The 20410-nt window shown below is 37.9% G+C and overlaps 1 protein-coding gene across 1 annotated transcript in view; it reads left to right on the top strand.

Moving 5' to 3' along the window:
* The window catches only part of GUCY1B1 (guanylate cyclase 1 soluble subunit beta 1), a 51591-nt gene that overhangs the window by 12986 nt on the left and 18195 nt on the right, over window positions 1-20410 (top strand). The window contains exons 2-3 of the mRNA XM_052654616.1: window positions 4849-4949; window positions 6695-6813. Coding sequence (XP_052510576.1) covers window positions 6721-6813 — 93 coding nt within the window. The 5' untranslated portion in view covers window positions 4849-4949; window positions 6695-6720. The remainder of the gene's footprint in view (window positions 1-4848; window positions 4950-6694; window positions 6814-20410) is intronic.

Genomic DNA, 20410 nt, shown 5'->3' with positions numbered 1-20410 from the left:
GATATGGTACTTTTTTGTCACCTGAAAATCATTGGAGGAAAAAAAGTCTTTCATTTTCAGTTTTCTATCATATTTCTCAGAGAGGACTGTGTTTTCCTCACATGTAAAAAAAGCATGCTTTAAAATGTATTAACATATAAAACAAAATTGGTGCTCAAAAATATATTCTGAATAATGAATGAGTCTAGAAAACTTGGTCAAGGTATATGGCTGAATTTGGGTAATTTAAGCACAAAAGGAACTCTATGCGTAAAAAATAAATCAAATATTGTTAGAAATGATGTATCTGTATATTTGATTGATCCTTTGCTTTTAATGAGAAAAACACTTGAAAGTTGTGGGATGAGAAAGTGAAGGATAGAGAATTATAAGGTGATATTACCTGGATTATGGACGTTGTTCATGTGATCTGAATAGTAGTTCACATCCCAACTTTGCCTACATTTGTTGGTCACCCTCTGTGATTCTGGGTAGCTGGTGAAAACACATTTTCTTCCCTCAGAGATCAGGTACATTTGAAGGATTGTTGTTATCACATCTGTGCTCTCTGGAGGCCAAAATGTTTGGCAGCATAGAGTCTGAACAAGCCTAAATTTACCTTTCGGTTAGAAGAAAAGCAGTGTTGAGAATTGAGACATTCTCTCAAAATGTCTGCTGGCTCCAGTGGCCAAGTTGCTGGAGAGTAATTTTTTGGATATTTACTTCTTTTGCACTGTAAATTCTCCTGCTCAGTATAATGGAGGAAACCAATTATCAATGAAATGTTTGTAATATCCTCAATTAGCTTTTACTCCGAAAAGGGAAGAATTTGAAGAATGGGCTACAGAAAGAATTGAGTTGGGTCCAGAGAGATTAGGTCCTAGACCCATATGGTCTCCTGGAGCCCCTGCTGGGACATAACTTCAGGATGCTCGTGTGGTCACTACATACCCTTGCATCCTGCCCCTCCTCCTACATCCCCACTTGTCCCTTCATGCTGACCTCATAATAAATTATAAAATTTGCATATATATTATGTGAACATAATAATTTATGCAGACTGTAATAACATATGACCTTAATAACATATGCTTATTGTTTGTTTCCACCAGCTAAAGTGTAAACTCTAGGAGGGCAGGGATCTTTATGTTTCATTTATTGATACATTAAACATGCTCAGAAGGGTGCATGGAGCATAATAGATATTCAGTTATTTGTAGCAAGACTTCTCCCCCAGGGGAAAAAAAGAATAATTAAAGGGTGACCCAAAGATTTCTGAGACGAAAACAAAAAAGGAATACTAACTAAGCTTATTGAATAATTTATCGGAATTCAGTGTGAAATTTTTGAGAGGGCGATTATTTCCTTTCATGTACTACTCTTTATACTTTAGGCTTCCTCCAGGGAGCATGTTGGGCTGATTATTCCAGGAAGTAAAGCTTAAAAGATAAGGGCACTTATTTTATTAAAGCAAGAGAAAGAAGAGGGATGCATTGACTCATGGTTAGGGGATTTCTAGGGAAATGGCCATTTCTCTGCTTTATGCAAAATTTTGTATTCTGTTTAACAGTTATGAATTGATGACTGTTTCTGAAAATCTAAGTGCATTACAAAAATTTATGTTGTTTGATTTATTCCGGTTGGAAGAAAAAAAGTAGGGCATAGTGAGAGCATGAGTTAATTTGTTCTTTATTATATATTTAATTTAAAAATTTTTATATTTTATTAAATACCCTAAATCAGAGTCTTCAGAATTCCAGTGTGTTGTCCAATGCTGTTTCATAATAAAATGTTAGTTGTAAAATGAGAAAAATTAGACTCTATATATCCTGAAAATCAGCAATTCCATTTCTAGGAATTTATTCTAGAATAAATTAGAATTTAATTTAATTCTAACTCTAGAATTTTCATAGAGAAACTTAAGTATTAGCTACAAAGATATTGATTGCAAGATTTTGTTTGGACTTGTGGAAAAAAAGTATTTAATATCGACTAAAACCTCAACATGCCTAACCAAAGCAATTTTATGTAGTCAAGGTATAGAAATATATTGATTGACATGAAAAGATGTCCATCAAATAGTAAGTCAAAAAGGAGGTTTAAAAACTGTATGATCTGGTATGTGTTATATACAATTATTTTCAAGCACAAACAACTTGAATATAATATTAGCAGTGAGTGAGTGAGTGATAGTTGCTCAGTTGTGGCAACTCTGTGATGCCATAGACTATAGCCTGCCAGGCTCCTCTGTCCATGGGATTCCCCAGGCAAGAACACTGGAGTAGGTTGCCTTTTCCTTCTTCATTATTGGCAATGTAGACACATAATGCTTCAGGAGCTTAGAACATACTTTCATACCCTCTCTACAGCTGTGGAAGGAGGGTTATATTATTGGTTTCATTTTGGAAGAGAGAGGTTTTTAAAAATTTATTATATTGAAGTATAGTTGAGTTACAATGTTGTGTTAATTTCTTCTATACAGCAGAGTTTTATATATATATATAGTATATATATATACTATATATATATGTATATAATTTCCATTCTGGTTTGTCACAAGCTATTTAGCACAGTTACCTGTGCTGTACAATAGGACCTTGTTGTTTATCCATTCTGTATAAAATAGTTTGCATCTGCTAATCGCAAACTCCATCCCTCCCTGGAGAGAGATGCTCACGTGCTTTCTGTGATTTGTTCATTTGACAGGTAAGTCCTGGGCTCTGAAATTCATATCTCCGTGCCCACCAAAATCATGCATTTCGCCCTACATGTACTGTTATGTGGAACTGCAGGTGTATACATGGTCCACTCTGCAGAACACACAGTGTCTGGGGGCATCTCCATCCTACCTGAATATCAGCTGTCCTGCTGTTTGGAGCACATACAGTGTCATGGCCACAGGTGGCTGCTGTGACAGCCCTGCTTCGAGGAGGAGAAGGCAGTGAGGCTGCGGGGTGGCATGGAGGAGCCGTCCCAGCTCCTGAGGTGACAGTTCACCCAGTTTCCTTCTCCCGGAGCTTCGGGGCTGAGACAGCTGGGTTGGGCATCAGAGGTGCAGATGTGCACTCTGCCTGTGTTTGTGCGTCTCACCCAGACAAGGTGTCTGACACCTCAGGCAGTGTTTTGAACGATGGATTTTTCCTCCTCTTTAGATGCTGGTTTGAGAAAAATGGGCTTCCGTGTTGACTTAAATGGTAAAGAATCCTTCTGCAATGCAGAAGACCTGGGTTTGATCCCTGGGTTGGGAAGATCCCATGGAGTAGGAAATGGGAACCCACTCCGCTATCCTTGCCTGGAGAATCCCATGGACAGAGGAGCCTGGTGGGCTACAGTCTATGGGATTGAAAAGGGTCAAACACGACTGAGTGACTAACACTCCACTTCACTTGAGAAAAATAACCCCAGCCCTATCAAAATAAATATACAATCATTTGACCGCTCGTCAAATGATAATTCTGATTTCCTTTCACTAACCCCATGTGCATTTTGAGCTGCTGCATTTGTTATGCGGCGGATGTGATGGAAGATATCATCTCTCCACTGGGCACCTCAGACTCACATGTTTAATACGAAGCTCTGGATCTTATCTCTTGGTCTGCATCCCACTGTCTGTCCTATTTCAGCTCCTGGTGACTGCTACCTTCAGCTGCTCTAGCCAAAACCTGTGTCCTCTGGTGTCCTTCCCTTTCATCCTGTGTCCAGTTCACCAGGAACGTGTGGAAGCTGTCTTCAGATTAGCTGGGGTCGGGGCCACTTGTTCCCTCCACTGCTTACACCCTGAGTCCTGTCATCAGCCTTTCTCACCTGAATGTCCCAGTGGCCTCCTAGCTGGTCTCCTCCTCTGTCCCTGCTCTGTTCTTGCTCTGTCCTTTCTCTGACCTTGCTCTGTCTTTGCTATTACATTGCTATGACCTTGTTATGACCTTACTGTGTCTTGCACTGACCTTGCTATGACCTTGCTCTGTCTCTGATATGATCTTGCCCCGTCCTTCTGTGACCTTGCTCTGACTTTGCTCTGTCCTTGTTCTGACCTTGCTCCATTTTATACGCCTTTAGTCCATGCCCAGTGCAGCTGGAGGGTCCATCCCCTCATTGAGGCCTCCGTTGTTCCTCCTGCACCCTGCTAGTGCTTTGCACCTGCGAGCTTCCCAGGCCTCTCAGGGCTCCCTGCAGAGATGCTTCACAGCTGACTCCACTGCCAGCTTCTCCATGATGCTTCTGGTTTTGTACTTGAGCCCCCGGCCCCCACCACCTTGAGCAGCTTTATTTTTCTCCAAACTAGTTACCATTATCTATCATCTATGTATCTATCTAGCTATCATCTATCCATCTATCATCTGTGTATCTGTCCATCTACAGTTCAGGCTTTCAAAGAGTTGGACACAGCTGAGCAACTGAATTGAAGTGGACCTATCTATCTAATATTTATCTTAGCTTTATGCCTCTTCTGTCCCCTGTTCTAGAATACATTTGTCCCAAGAGCTCCCTACTTATTCCACTAAAGGGTGAATCTCTAGGGCTTCTAACTGTGCCTGGGACACATAGGGACTCAACATATATTTGCTGACTGTTCACTTAATCAAAAGCTATTTCTTGATTATATTCATTATTGGGTATAGTTTTGGGCATTAGAGTACTATACAAATGTTATTCTTGTTAAAATTACTTAAATATATTATTTTTAATTTGGAAAGGGAGATGTGAAATAAGATTTTTTTTTTGGATAGGTACGTGAAATTGATTTAAACAAATTTGCTAAAAGTGAATTCTCTTTCAAGTAAAAAATCATTTTTATATGATCATTGTAGGTATAGTATCTGTTCTTTCCTTTCAACTTTTCACCCTGTCTGCCTTGTTTTTGTTTTCTAGAAAAGAGGCACAATTAGATGAAGAAGGACAGTTTCTTGTCCGAATAATTTATGATGATTCTAAAACATATGATTTGGTTGCTGCTGCAAGCAAGGTCCTCAGTAAGTTGAACGCGACTTTCTTTCTTTGGCTAAGCTGCACGTTGATGTCCAAGGGCATGCATGGTCCAAGGTCGCATTGTATAGTTGCACAGGTTGTGCACTGTACAACCCTGATGGGAGGACAGTCACATATAGTATTAGGCTCAGGCTACACTAAGTTGTGTTATTCTTTTTACAAACTTTTTAGAGAATAGAGGAGCTCTCTGCCCCTCCCCACAAAAAGCCATGCGTTGAGGAAGCAAAAAATTGTTGATACTTAATGTAATAAGTTAATAATGTAATAATAACTTAATGTTGCAGTGTCAACATCACAGTAATTACAAAAATGTATTATGTAGAAAATCTTATCTCCAAATCTCTTTTGTGATCACAAGTTTTGTTAGGTAATGGTAAAAGAAACAAGAAACTGAGATCTACATGAGGCAAAACTCATGCAAAGAAGGCAAAGTAGAAAAAAAAATGCTTCATTGGAAAAAAGTTGTTCTCAAAGTAGTATCTATTATCACTATAGTACTTAATTTATAGTGAGGCTACAGTTTGCATAGACTAGATGGATGCTTTTTAGCTTTGTCAAAATAGCTAGAAGAGAAAAGGCTACCTTTTGTAAAATACAAGAATTATCATAAAAGTATGGTAAATTGTTAATAAGAAAAATATCCAGCATCACTAGTAATCAAAATTGACACAAATGTGAAATAATTTTTATATAAGTTTGGCAATTAAAAAATTAAAAATCTAGTGTAGTCAAGGGTAGAGTTAAAGGGGAAATCATACACATTTTAAATCTGATGGGAAAATAAACTGTTTTGGAGAATAATTTTGCATCATCAGTCAAAGTTTGTTTAAAAATGTTCAAATTTTAGAAATATTTAGAAAATTTTCATAAAGACATAGAATTATTTGCATTAAGGTGTATGTGTATTTTCATTTCAGAGTTACTTATATTTTCAAAAGTTGGAAAAGCCTGCATTTTGAGCAGGTGGGCATTGGTGAAATGAATTGTTGCATATCTATGTTAAATAAGACTGATTAAAATTGATATTAAGAAAAATTTTAATTTTAGGAAATAACAGTAATTGAATATTAAGAAAAAGGCAGGATTTTAGGCTATATATTATTTGTAACCTGGTTATTAAATATGCGTATTTTTATAAAGAAAAATGATTTTGCACCCAAATATTTGCCTGCTGGCTCAGACGGTAAAGAATCTGCCTGCCAATGTGGAAGATTTGGGTTCAATCCCTAGGTTGGGAAGATACGCTGGAGAAGAGAATGGCTTCACACTCCACTATTCTTGCCTGAGAAGTCCGTGGACAGAGGAGCCTGGCAGGCTGTAGTCCATGGGGTCACAAAAAGATAGAACTGAGCGACTAACACTTTCACTTTCGCTTTTCATCTTCATGTGCATTCTTGATGATTTTAAAGATCTTCCTCTTATTTTTCAGAAAAAGTAAGCTATACCTTACATACAAGTTTGAAAAAGCTCAAAATTTTGTCACAGAACCTAAGAAACTGGTTGCTTTGCTTTTAAGTACAGACTTAAACTGTTAACATGTCAAATGCTCTCTCCTCAGATTTCATTGTATTTTCCTGGCCAGATATTTTTCCTGTGATCTGTTCACTGTGCAAAGAAATTGAGGATATTAAATATTTTTGTCATGCACTTATCTTTATTCCTGCCTCTAATGATTTTCTACCTCTAATACATTTTGTTTCTGTTGTTGCCTCTCAAATCTATAAACCAGATCTCAATGCTGGAGAAATCCTCCAAATGTTTGGGAAGATGTTCTTCGTCTTCTGTCAAGAATCTGGTTATGATACAATCCTGCGTGTCCTGGGATCTAACGTCAGAGAATTTCTACAGGTGAGCAGTTTGAGGTCCTGGTCTAAAAGTTCTGATTTTCTTATTCTCCCACGTGGGCTCTAGTTTGTTCATTTGGCTGGATGAGTTGGCTGCTGAAATGAAATCATAGGGGCATTTTCCCTAATTCATGTAAAATAAGAATTATTAGATGGTCTTGAGTACATTTTAGCATTTTTCCTTCATATTTTTTCTTTAATTTTTGGTTCTGACACTAAACATTCAAGTTCTAAGCTAGTGGTCTCTGAAAGACTCAACGTGTTGTGATCCATTCAACTGCTTTTTAAAAAATAAGTTTTTGTGCTAGTAGCTGTGCTTTTATGTATATAACCTGGGCTTGTTTTCTATTTCCAAGTCATTCTGACTTTAAGTAATTAAGTAATTCATCAGTATCTGTAAAGTTCTACCTGAAGCTCATTGTTTCAGGGAAAGAGCCTGCCACCAAAACACGTTTGAGAATCATTGCTCTGAGTTACATATTAGTTAATCTACTCTGGAGAGGAAAATAGGAACTCTTCCAGAGTCAGTCTCAGGTGAAGTCAAGATAAATAATATCAGCAAAGGCTTTTGTTTTCTTGTTAAACTACTTAATTTTTTTCTTTTTACTAGTGAATGACACATCAGGTGGGAGACTATTTTGGGATCAACTGTCCTATTTTAAGCACGGGCATTTTTGAGACTCTCATCTTAAAATGTGCTAACATTGAACATTATGTGGTTGTCTGTAAAGGATATTTCTAAACTGGCCGCTGAGAGCAGCCAGATCTTGCTGGAAAATGATGTCAGTGCAGGACCAGCTGAACTGGAGCCCAGCTTGGAGGGAATGTAAACGACTTTCAGTCCAGCTGCGCTATTGATTTAACAGCCAAAATAAGAACTTGAGTGTTTAATCAAAATGTCTGTTGTTTACATAGTGACATTTTTCTTATAAACTTAAAACAGCATTAAATCAAGATGGAAACCGGTTTACAGTCTCTGCCATGGATTTACCAAACTACTGGTGTCCAAAAAAGCTGCCACTTCCAAATGAAGTTGCTGCCAGGAGATACTTAAATTAACCTTTAACAGGCTGTATTTAAATGAATTATTTTACATGGATTAAAGTTTGAGATATGGGGAGGGAGGTGGGAGGGGGGTTCAAGATTGGGAACCCATAGACATCCGTGGCAGATTCATGTTGATGTATGGCAAAACCAATACAATATTGTAAAGTAAAAAAACAAAAAAACAAAAAAAACAAAAAAACATAAATTGGACTTCACTGAATAAAAATATTTTGAGATTTGGGTGGTTAGAATACATTCCCATTTTTAATATTTCTGTTGACTCCTTGTCACTTTCTCCACTAAGTTCCAGTTGCAGCTCCTTTCTCTTAATTTTATCTTTCTCTCTCGATGGTCACATCTGTGCTGACAACACAATCATGCAAATAGTTTACTTTTACCTTTACTCATTGTGACTGTCTGCTAAGTGTCCAGTGGCTCAGTTGAGGACTGGCGACTCCTGGTGGTTTCTCCTGGTTCAAGAGGTGTCCTGCCTGCAGGCTTGCCTCTAGGGTAAAATGCACACTGGGCTTCAAAGAGAATGCAAATAGCTCGGGTGTGTTTAATATTTGATTACATGGTAAAATGATAATGTTTTGGGAATACTGAGTTATATAAAAATGTATCATAAACATCAATTTCACCTGGTTCTTTTTCCTTTTTAAAATGTGCCTACTAGAAAATTTAACATATGTGACTGATGTTTGTGACTTGCTTTAATGGCTCCTAAAGCCTTTTATTTTCACTGGACAGCATTGTTTTAAATAGTTCTGAGTCCGTTTTTATCAAAGTCAACAGGCAGGTTTAAAATTGCATGCAATTTTATTATTATTTTTTTTTTTTTGGTGCAAGTATGAACAGTGAGGAAATTGGAAAGTTAGAATACTATAAAGTTTTCATTAATATTGTTTTTGTTTGAATTTCTTTCTGGTTTTGAAATTGAATATCTTGATGGCAAACTGGTTGTATTAACATATTGCTTTCCTGAAAAGTAGAAATTTATGGTATGAGTAGGCTAATTTCAAATAAATTAAATGGACTTTTTAAAAAAAGTGCCTATGAAATAAAGCAACTGATTTTCATAAAATTTTTTAAGGTTCTAGCTCACATATAAAAATCGACACTTTACATTACATAAAATAATAAAACATTCTTTATGGTAGACAGCAATCCTTTGTAAAAGAGTAGGATAAACTAGGCCTTATTTTAAAGATATTTAAAAGATTTATTTGTGTCTTTCACCACTTGGTTTTAACTAATCATTAAATCCTTAGAGTCTGTTTCCTAAAAACTGAATTTTTCAGAATCCTACCACTTGTCTTCCTTTCCCCTAGCCTTCCGTGGAACAGTCCACCATTCTCTACAGAATACATAGGTTTCCTCATCTCTCTGCATGACTCCTCCATCTCCTCGCCATTCTGTAACTGGTGATTTTTCTTAAAAGCAAATATATCTCATTCCATCATTTACTTGCTTAAACCCTTCAGTGATTCCCAGTTGCTCCTTGGAAATGTAAAAAGCAATTAAAATAATTGAAACTACTTACACCCCCGTCTGTCTCTCTTCCTCTCCTGCAGCCCAGCCAAACAGAATTTCTTTCAGACCATATTTTTTTTCTAACTAGCTTTCTCCACCTTCTGAGCTTTTGCACCTGCTCTTCCCTTTGTCTGGACAGTCTTCCTGCTCCTTTTCACCTAGATTGATCTTCTTCATCCTGCTGGTCAGATTACTTCTTCCGGGAAGGTTCCACTTGGAGTCAGGGAACTGACATTTCTCATGTTTTCGCAGTGTGTGTATCTCCCTACCCACGGGAGTTCTCACTGTAGATCATTTCCTGTGTGGGACTGGAATGTAAATCCCATGAGGCTGGGGGTTGTGTGTAGTCCCTTAATGATAGAATCATCACAGATAATATCTGGGAATGAAAAAAACATATTTTAAAAATGAATAGTTGCTGTTTATACAAAAATAGGAAGCAAATACCCCAATAGCTCAAGATTATTTCTATTAAGGGTAAAAAAAATTCGTTTTGAGTGAGACTATATAACTTTTCTAAGAGATTGATTATAGATTGAAGTATGGAAGAGTAGACATACTCTAGACCAATTTCCTTTTCACATGGTTGTGGCAAATTAATTAATATGCAACTGACATGACTTACTTCTCTTGAAATTTTCAAAATGTTTCCCCTGACATTTCCATCCGATGCTCTCAGGTAACAATAAAACAGCTACTGAAATTCTAACATGGGAGACCACTGCCCATGCCCTGGGCCGGGCACCTCTGTTCACTTGCATCCTTCTAGGGGGCCTTCCTTGGGGGTGTCTCTCCCAGCCTCTCAGTTGGATACATTATTAAGAACTACTGTATTAAAATACATATTTTCTGCTTTTCTTGAAATAATTTTTATGTTTTCTGAGTACCAGGCATAGTATATAATAGGCGATCAGTAAAGAGTCTTTGAATGATAGAATTAGTTAATTCTGAGTTATATGTATATATATATTTTATTTGGCCATTAATAGGCTATTTTATCTGGTTAATAACGCTATTCCTTTATAAAAATTTTATAATCAAGTATGTGCTGTGTAGATAATATCTGTAGTTCAGTTCCAGAAAAATATTTGTTTCTCATTTAGCTTTTGTCGTTTCCTTTGATTCGTGTATTTAAACAATTTGACAATTTAAACAGCTTAAATAATGGACAATTCTCCTTTGAAAGGTTTTGCTGCCAATATAAAATTCCTGGTTCTGTTTACCCAATCTCCCTTGTGTTTTCAAAGTCAATTTAAGAATTTTTACATCATGCCTATTTTTAATCTACCTCAAGACTTTCACAAAAAATAGCTAAAAATTCTAAGTAGGTAAAGTAATAAAATATAAGAAACATTTTTATAGGAAGCTTTTTAGAAAATTACTCTTCTCTATACATTACACAATTTGGAATTGATTTTTCCTAAATGTTCTGTGAAACCATCAGTTTGAGGACTGTTGATAAAAATAGATAATCCTTGCAATTAATTATTATCCTTTTCCTGATTTAGTAACCAGAAATATGATTTATTATAAAAAGATAAACAAAAGTAGAAAGACATTTTGATTTAGTTTTTTGAATTTTATAGATTTTTTTCTGGATTTCTTGTCTTAAAGGTTAGACTGTATTTCACAAGAATTTTTTTCTCTATTTTTCTTATTCTTGAATTAGAAATAAAATGTGGTTTCATGCTGCTTCTGTAGTAAATTTCTACATGAAACTTTTAGTGTATTGATTAAAATAGTGCAGAGAATATATCAGATTTGAAAGTTCAATAAAATGCTGGTAAGGAATGTCCAATCTGATGGTATTCCACCTTAATCCATGCTCACCTTGGCTTTTGATATCCTGTTGCATTATTGCAGCCTGTCTTTTCCCAAAATTGCTGCAATATGATTGTACTTCTCCCCCATGAAAAGTTAGAGCTCGCCCATGTCCCCTATGACAAGGTAGAGCTCCCATCCCTTGGATCTGGGGTGACTTTAGTGATTATTTGATCAGAAGAGTATAGCAGAAGGAACATTCTTAATACTTCCTAGGCTAGTTCATAAGAACTCTTGAAATTTCCGTGAGTATCTTGAAGCACTTGCTCTTGGGATGTTCCCTGGAGGTACCCACCATGAAATGAGATGCTTCAACCACAGCAGCGGTGCTGCTGGCTGAGCCCTCAGGTGTCTGGGTGACCCATCTTGGGAATCAGCCTGGTGGAGCATTATAGTGACTCCATGGCAAACTTCCATGGCACTCCACTCTGAGAACTTCCCACTGAGTCCAGATAACCCATAAAAACATGAGAATAATATCACTGTGTTAAGCAAATAAGTCTGAGGTGCTTTGATATGTGGATAATTGGAACAGTGTTCTCTGTGCTATTTTCCCCTTTATTTTTTGTGTCTGTGTTAGTAGGTATATGTCCATATGTACACATATTTACAGAGAAGTTGAGCTTTGATTAATCTGAGTTTGAAAAGATAAGATTGTATATGGCCTCTGGGACTGTAATCCAAGTCAGTTCACAGCTGGGCTACTGATCCACTTTTAGTGGTGGTATATTATTTTCATGTAAGATATTCTTCACCTCCCCAGTAATTTTACAGACATAAAATGAAGCTAGATGAGTGTGGAAGGCTGTCAAGTTGACTACTGAAAAATAAAGAAGCCATATATAATCTTAGAGGCCAGTTAGGATTTAAGTTATGAACCTGCTTAAATAGCATAGGAATCTCAGTAGAAAAGCCAATACTCTCCAATCATTAGCCGGAAACCTCAGCTTCTTCCACTTTTACTGTGGGTATGGGGCTGTTTCACTCACTCTCCCAATTCATATATATCAGAGTCTTCTGCCAGGGCTTGTGTTCAGCCTGTAATGGGATTTCCTTAAATCTGTGTTGGCTCCAGGTTTTGGCTTCTAACAGACAACACTGTAATTTGGCCAGCCTGCTAGGAGCAATCTGGGATTGATGGCCCATCTAAAATTCTTAAATGTTTGTGCAAAGTGTTATTTTGGGAAAGCTGAGGTTTTTTCCTGAACAGCTGTGAAATTCTAATACTTCCCTAAATTATTTATAATATTTTTTAGAAAAAAATGCACCATTCATTTTATTTTTAACTTTTGAATTTCAAAAGGAACTTTTCTCAACATCCACATGCCAATTTCTGTAATCTGTATCTACTTGAAGAACATGCAGAATGTGAGAGCCAAGAGGTGAGTTTAATCAGTGTCTTACTGAGGACTATGGCCGGGGAGACAGCGTTTCAGGGGCCTCTGAGAAACTATCCCAAAGACCTGAGGGTGGAGGTCAGTGTGTGTGTGATGTTGGCAGAGAGGGGCATGCAGTCAATCACACATCTCCATACAAAGCTGCTGCTGGTCACAAAGAGCAGGTATCATAGTTAATGTTTTTAGTGCTTCTCTAAGTGTGGAGGATGCAAGAAGCCAGGTTCATGAAAATTTTCTCCTGAAAATATCTGAGAGCCTGTTCTAGCAGTTCCCCTCATTCTTCATCCTCATCCTGACTTCTTTCTGGGGGGTGTTGAAGGTCAGCGGCTACAAGGGCTCTGGGACTAAATTCTTATAGAACACAGTGGCAAGTGGCATTCCTTAATTGGCACCTGAAATTTTAAAATTTGATAAGTTAGAATTTTTAAAGGAAGATAATATTTTGGAATTTTAAGAATTTTTCTTTGAATAATGTATATATTTTCACAGTTTTGCAAAATACAGTCAAATGAATATAAACAAAATTTTTTTAACATGAATTTAAAAGCAGTATAATAAGTGAAATAGTTTACACAGGTAATTTTATGACTTTTCATTTTTTTATTTAATTAAAATTTCTCTCAAGATGATAGTAATAATAGGTAGTTTTAAAAATACTGTTTAAATAATTTTAGTGACTCAAGTATAATTTCTTTTTAAATAAATCCTTGTGTTAAGTTGATTCAGTCATGTCAGACATTGTGAACCCATGGACTGTAGCCCACCATGCGCCATGGAATTTTCCCAGCATGAATACTGGAGTGGGTTGCCTTGCCCTCCTCCAGGGGATCTTCCTGACCCAGGGATCAAACCTGTGACTCTTAAATCTCCGGTACTGGCAGGCGAGTTCTTTACCATTAGCGCCACCTTTACATTATTTATTTTAGAGAAGAGTCTCTGTATCTTTTCAGTTGGAAAGCTACTTCTCAAGGAGTTGCTTGAAGTAGAAAAGACAAAAGTATCATTAAATATTGAGTCTGACTTGTTCTGACCTCATACCCCTCACACCCTGACCTTGGCGTTTCCCATCACCGGGGGTGAATTTCTGCTTTACCTAGGTCCTGCTTGCTTCAGTTTTTCACATTAAAATTCTGACATGACATCTTTCTTAAAAACTTGAAAAATGATTTTCAAATTACGTGACTCTCACAAGTAAATACTGTTGTTGGGCTTGCTTTTTTTCAGATGTGTGAGGAATCAAAAGAAAGGAAATACCATGCCTCATTCCTTTCCTTAAGCGGAGAGAGATTTGCAATGATTGATTTTTAAGGCTTTTTCCTGATAATAAACTTCAGTAATGCTCTCAAATAACACAAATGGTTCCCTTCTCTCCATCCACTAGAATAAAGATTCATTTTTAAAAATTAATTAATTTTGGGAGGGGCTGTGCTGCTTGGCTTGTGGATCTCAGTTTCCTGACCAGGGATTCAACCTGGGGCCACAGCAGGTAAAGCCTGGAATCCTAACCGCTAGGCTGAGCTTAACCATCACTAAGGGGACTCCTTAGAATAAGGATTCTTTAAAAAAATTATTTACTTGTTTATTTTTATCTTTGGCTGCTGCTGCAACAGCTTTCTTCAGTTGTGGCAAGCAGGGGCTACTCTTCTGTTGCAGTGATGGGCTTCTCATTGCAGGGGCTTCTCTTGTCGCACAGCACAGTCTCTCTAGGGCTCGTGGGCTTCCATAGTTGTGGCTCACGGGCTTAGTTGCAAGTGGAATCTTCCCGGACCAGGAATTGAATGAACCCTCTCTCCTGCATTAGCAGGCAGATTCTTAACCCCTGGACCACCAGGGAAGTCCTAAGGGTTTCTGAAGACTGAAAAATCTCTTTCTCCAAACGTCTAAGGCAAGGCCTTACTACGCCTATTTATGTGCATCATTTAGGAAGTTTTAATTAGATACCCTGGAAGCAGGGGAATAAGGTATTTAATTCTAAGAAACTTCCCTCTGTACATATATATATAATGCTTATGTTTACCATATTAGAAAGAGAAAATTTGCATTTATTTTGAAACATTCCAAAATCTTTAAAAATATGAATCTTTGGAGTATTTCTCAAAGGACTAGTAAATCTCTTTTGTGTCCTAAATCTGTGGTATGTACTAAATGTAGAACTTGTTTCCTAGGATGCTAGCATTAGTTTTTCTTCTATAAATGACGAACCTAGGAGACTTGGAGTAGATGAGTTCCTGAGAAACAGTTCTCTCATCTTGCATGTAGAAAAAATGGTAAAATTATATCAGAACATTAAGAGAAATGAAATGAAAACCTCAGACCAGTCTTTTAATATATTGAGGCAAAATAGATGAACAAAGCTCCTCTTATTCCCTTCCTGTTTTCTCGTGTCATAAAGCTAAGAAGAATGATGTGAAAGCATATTTGAGGTTGGCTGCACTGTTTCCTGGGAATCTACTTGTGCTGAAATACATGTGTTACCATTCAGCTCTTTTCTTTGTATACCCACCTCCATGGTTATATTTAGAAATTGAAGAACACCAGTTTCAATATGAACTCTTGTTCTTCAGAATATATTGCTACAACCATGTGGAAGAATAATTAGCTTTGTATGGATGGTATTATAAAATGTAGACAGACAAGGTTTTCTCTTGGCTATTTTGAGTGTCTTTTCTGTGACTTTTGAGGTTGCTGCAGACAGTTGGAGGCTGTGAAGAAAGCACATTTTTGGCAATACTAATGTACTCAGTTGGAAATAATTTATTTCTAATCATAAATTCTATTTTTCATGATAGATAGGCAGTGGTAATAGCTTTAATTTTGAGAGATTAAAACCCCGTAAGGGAAGCTGTAACTAAAGAAATCCCAAGAGTATTTTTATGGTTAGATACTATCTAAAGAAAATCAATATTACATTAAGTGGTGTTAAATCTTTTATGCTCCAAGAAAGCACTTTAGTTGTCCATTTAATTAACAGCAAATTCAACAAAACAGTCAGTCTCTGGAGAATTGGTTACTGCAAAGACTTAAAAGATTAACATTTGACTTCCTGCGTTTTGGTTTCCCACTTGCTTTGAATTGATAAATTTAAGTAATTTTTGTTATTAATACCTCAGTACCATCAATAACTTTATTTAAAGTAAATGTTAAAAAGGCTTTAGGTAATTAAATTATTTAAATTAAAATGGCTCCACATTTAGGGAGCAGTGCCAGTCCCTGTGTGACTCCTGACCTGAGTTCTGGGCTGTTCTGGCCCATCTCTCACTTTCTTTAGCATCAGTGATGCAGAGAAAGTAAATGGTACCATGGTTACCGCCTCCTGCCGTCTGCTTAGCTGCACATAGAAATGTGCACATGTAATATGACTGAAGATGAAAATAGATAAGTGTGAAAGTGATATGGGCATATTGACCTAAGATACACTGTATTTGAATATTTCATAGAAGAAAAAGTATAAAAGAATTAATATGTATATTTCAAGTTAGTGTTTGACTCATTTGAAATTTTTTTTCTGTAAAATGAGCCACAATCCAGTACCTGAGCCTGACTACATTAGGAAATTTCTTAAGAAACAAGAACAACAGTTTAATTTAGCAGCAACAAGCTGAATTTTGACTTTGTGGGAAACAGAGATCTGTATAAAACCCTTCTGGTGATTTCCTTTCTCACCAGATTTTTGCAGCATCAGCAGAGGGGTGTGAGGGGTCTGGCAGGGTTATGAAGAGCAGGCCTCATGTCTTCCCTTCCCAGGAAAGGATTCCCAGGGGAAGAACTTGTCATAGGAAACCCCGCTGTGTTACTTACCAAGTAAAGTGACTTGCTACTGCTGCTGCTGCTAAGTCACTTCAGTTGTGTCCGACTGCAGGACCCCATAGATGGCAGCCCAGCAGACTGCCCCGTCCCTGGGATTCTCCAGGCAAGAACACTGGAGCGGGTTGCCATTTCCTTCTCCAATGCATGAAAGTGAAAAGTGAAAGTGAAGTCACTCAGTTGTGTCTGACTCAGCAACCCTGTGGACTGCAGCCTACCAGGCTCCTCCGTCCATGGAATTTTCCAGGCAAGAGTACTGGAGTGGGTTGCCATTGCCTTCTCTGAAAGTGACTTGAGGCTTCTGTAAACTGACCATCCACAATGCCTGCCACATGGAGTTCCTTTCTCATGGCAGCAGCAGCCTCTGGCGGAGTCAGGGCCACTTGGTATTTGAGTTAAGAATTGGCCTGGCTTAATTAGAAAAGGTGTAAATTGAGGGAAGAAAACAAGATCTTAGCACTAAGCGTGAATGCATTTCAAAAAGAAACCAGGGTCACCAGTTGAGGAGACAAGCTGTTCATCCGAGTCAGAATGCCAGTCTCTGAGGCCTCAGCTCTCACCTGTGCTCTGTGTCTTTGGACCCTGGCTTCACTCTGAGGTGTTGCTCCCTTTCATGCACCCAAAGCCACCCTGAACATTGTTGGGTGATTTAAACCACGAACTGCTTGCAGTCAGGGACTGCATCCTGCGGATCTGATCTAGCTCTGTACCCTGCCCCCGCCTGCACCGCACACCCTGCAAGACATGCATACACATGCTTTATACAGTGGACATGTGGTGCACATACAGTGAGTAGATGGGATGAGCATGTGGCGGGGGCCAAGCTGCAGTGCCCTGATGGAGTCACCTTGTACCATACTCGCTCCACCTCCTTTCTGATGTCTTACTGGATCCTGTTTCCCTAACCTGGCCCCTTTGAAATGTTCAGAATGCAAACCATCCTTCAGTTTTAGCCCATCTCCAGCACCTCCTTTTCAGATGTGCTCCTTTTTTTCCCCCGAGAACACCATGCATGCTAAACCGCTGCAGTCGCGTCTGACTCTTTGTCACCTACGGACTGTAGCCCATCAGGCTCCTCTGTCCATGGGATTCTCCAGGCAAGAATACTGCAGTGGGTTGCCATACCCTCCCCCAGGGGATCTTCCCCACCCAGGGATCAAACCTGAATCTCTTATGTCTCCTGCATTGGCAGATGGGTTCTTTACCATTAGTGCCACTTGGGATGCCCCAAGAATACCATAACAAATCTTTATTGCAAAATTGTACTTAAGTATCACATTTCTTACTGAAATCAGCTCTAATATGAAATTTACAAACCATTTAAATATGAGTTTGAAATCTCTGCATACTGAGTAATACTTATATGTGAAATATATATGAAATCATATTATTTTTCCCGAGCATGTTCTTTATCTTTATTTCTGGTATTTAATCCTAGTTTTAAATGCCTTTTCATTTTAAAATTGTTCTGTCTTTTTAAGAGAAAATCTGAAAATTTGATATTGTATTTCTTATTGAAAAATCATTTTCAAGCTGTAACTCAGAGGGGAAATAACTCTGAAGACAGGTCCAGCTTGCTGCCTTCTGTCAAAAAGACCCCAGCACAGAATCCTGTCCCTATATTCCCCTCTGAATTGGCCCCTTGCAGAGGTGAGAGGAGTCTGTTGGGGTATTAGATGTGCTCCTGAGGCCTTTGGTATTCTGAGATCATTTGCTTTTCCCATTCTCTTTAGCAATAACCACCAGTTGTTGATAGATTACTATTTGATCAGTGAATTAGCTTTTTTATTGTTACAGTAACAAATTACCACATGCCTAAGTGCTTAAAAGAACACAGATTTATTATCCTATAGTTTCCTAGGTTGGAAGTCTAAAAGGGGTCTCCCTGGATTGTAATGTAGATACCAGCAGGACTGGGGTAGGGGTGGCATTTCCTTGCTTATTCGGGTGTTGGCAGAATTCAGCTCCATGTAACCACACATAGACCCGTGGACCAGTTTTCTTACTGGCTGTCACGGGGTGCTGAGCAGGTCCCCAGAGCGCCACCCCCCAAGGCCCTGCACAGGGTGTCCTGCATCTCAAATCCTGCTTCCTTCTCAGCTTTCTTCCCTCCTTATAACCAGGAAACGTTCTTGGCATCTAAGACTCAGTCACTCATGGGATTAGGCTCTGTCCACCCTGGTAATCCAGGATAATCTTCCCAACTTCCCAACCCCACTTTGCCACATGAGGTAACATATTCAGAGAGACTAGGTCTGGAAATCTTTGGGCCAACATTATTTTGCCTACTACACCTGAGCGTGCTAGTGTTTTATGTACATCATTTTAGTTCTTTCTCTTTTATCAGAGGAAATCAAGTGGTAAATTGGCCACATTATCATGAGATGACACTTGTTCAGTCGCTCAGTCGCGTCCGAATCTGCGACTCCATGGACTGCACCACGCCAGGCTTCCCTGTCCTTCACTATCTCCCAGAGTTTGCTCAAACTCATCTCCATTGATTGGATGATGCCATGCAACCATCTCATCCTCTGTTGCCTCCTTCTCTCCCTGCCCTCAATCTTTCCCAGCACTGGGGTCTTTTCCAGTGAGTCAGCTCTTTGCATCAGGTGGCTGAAGTATTGGAGCTTCAGCTTCAGCATCAGTCCTTCCAGTGAATGCTCAGGGTGGATTTCCTTTAGGACTGACTGGTTTGATCTCCTTGCAGTCCAAGGGAATCTCAAGAGTCTTCTCCAGTACCAAAGTTCAAGAGCATTAATTCTTCGGCACTCGGCCTTCTTTATGGTTCAACACTCACATCTGAACATGACTACTGAGATGACAGTGGCATGATTTAAATCCAAGTCTGCTTGATTCTAAAGCCACGTTCCCCGTGACTCCAACACTGTGCTGTGCTGTGTGTGTCTACTATATGTGCGTAGCACATACACACACACACACTAAGAAGTTACGAATGTACTGAAAAGCCAAGTCAAAGGTATAGTTGGCATCATTTCTTCTGGTGATCTTTAAGCAAATCTGTTGTTGTTTTTCTTTTTTTAAATATTAGAGGGTGATACTAGATAGTGGGAATTTGGTATGTTCTGAATTAATCACAAAGCTATAAGAACAGAAAATATTTATTTGCAAATTTATTAGTTTTCCAAGACTTCAGTTCTGAAAGGTTCAGTTTCACAGGTTCGCTATGAGGCTGTACCTTGATTGGAAACTCTGAAGAAATTAGACTGATTTAATTTCCAAAGTGATTTTAATTACTAAAATATTATTTCACAAAAGAATATACTAACATTTTCATATGCTTATAATTCTGATATAGTTTTTTGAATTAATAGTTAAGGTTTAGTATTGTTAGAGAAACAAATGGTGATATGTGATCACTTTGAGAATTCCATACTATTTATCATAACAAATATACGGCTGTTCAAACTGTAAATATGCATATCTTTGCTTTAGCTCATAAATGTTTTTTTTTTTTCTGCTTCAGGCATCCTTTTATATCCCCCTTGTTTGTTTACCCTTCCTTAAAATATTTCTACTGTAACAATCAAGATGTTTTTCTTTTTTTAAAATCTACTTTGTTGAAGTATAGTTGATTCACAATGTGTTAATTTCTGCTGTACAGCAAAGTGATTCTGTTATACATATATATATATTCTTTTTCATTATGGTTTATCACAGGATAGTGAACATATTTCCCTATGCTATTATGTAGTAGCACTTTGTTGGTTATCCATTCTGTATATAATAATTTGCATCTGCTAATCCCAAATTCCCCATTCATCTCTCTCCCACTCTCTTCCCCCTTGTTAACCACAAATCTGTTCTCTATGTCTCTATGTCTGTTTTTGTTTTGTAGGTAAGTTAGTTTGTGACATAGATTGGATTCTACATTTAAATGAAATCATATATTTGTCTTTCTGTCTATCTTACTTCAGTTAGTGTGACTATCTCTATGTCCATCCATGTTGCTACAAAGGCTGAGTAGTATTCCATTCCATA

The sequence above is a fragment of the Budorcas taxicolor genome, chromosome 17, assembly GCF_023091745.1.
Source record: "Budorcas taxicolor isolate Tak-1 chromosome 17, Takin1.1, whole genome shotgun sequence".
Lineage (NCBI taxonomy): Eukaryota > Metazoa > Chordata > Mammalia > Artiodactyla > Bovidae > Budorcas > Budorcas taxicolor.
This window is presented reverse-complemented; position numbering and strand designations above follow the sequence as displayed.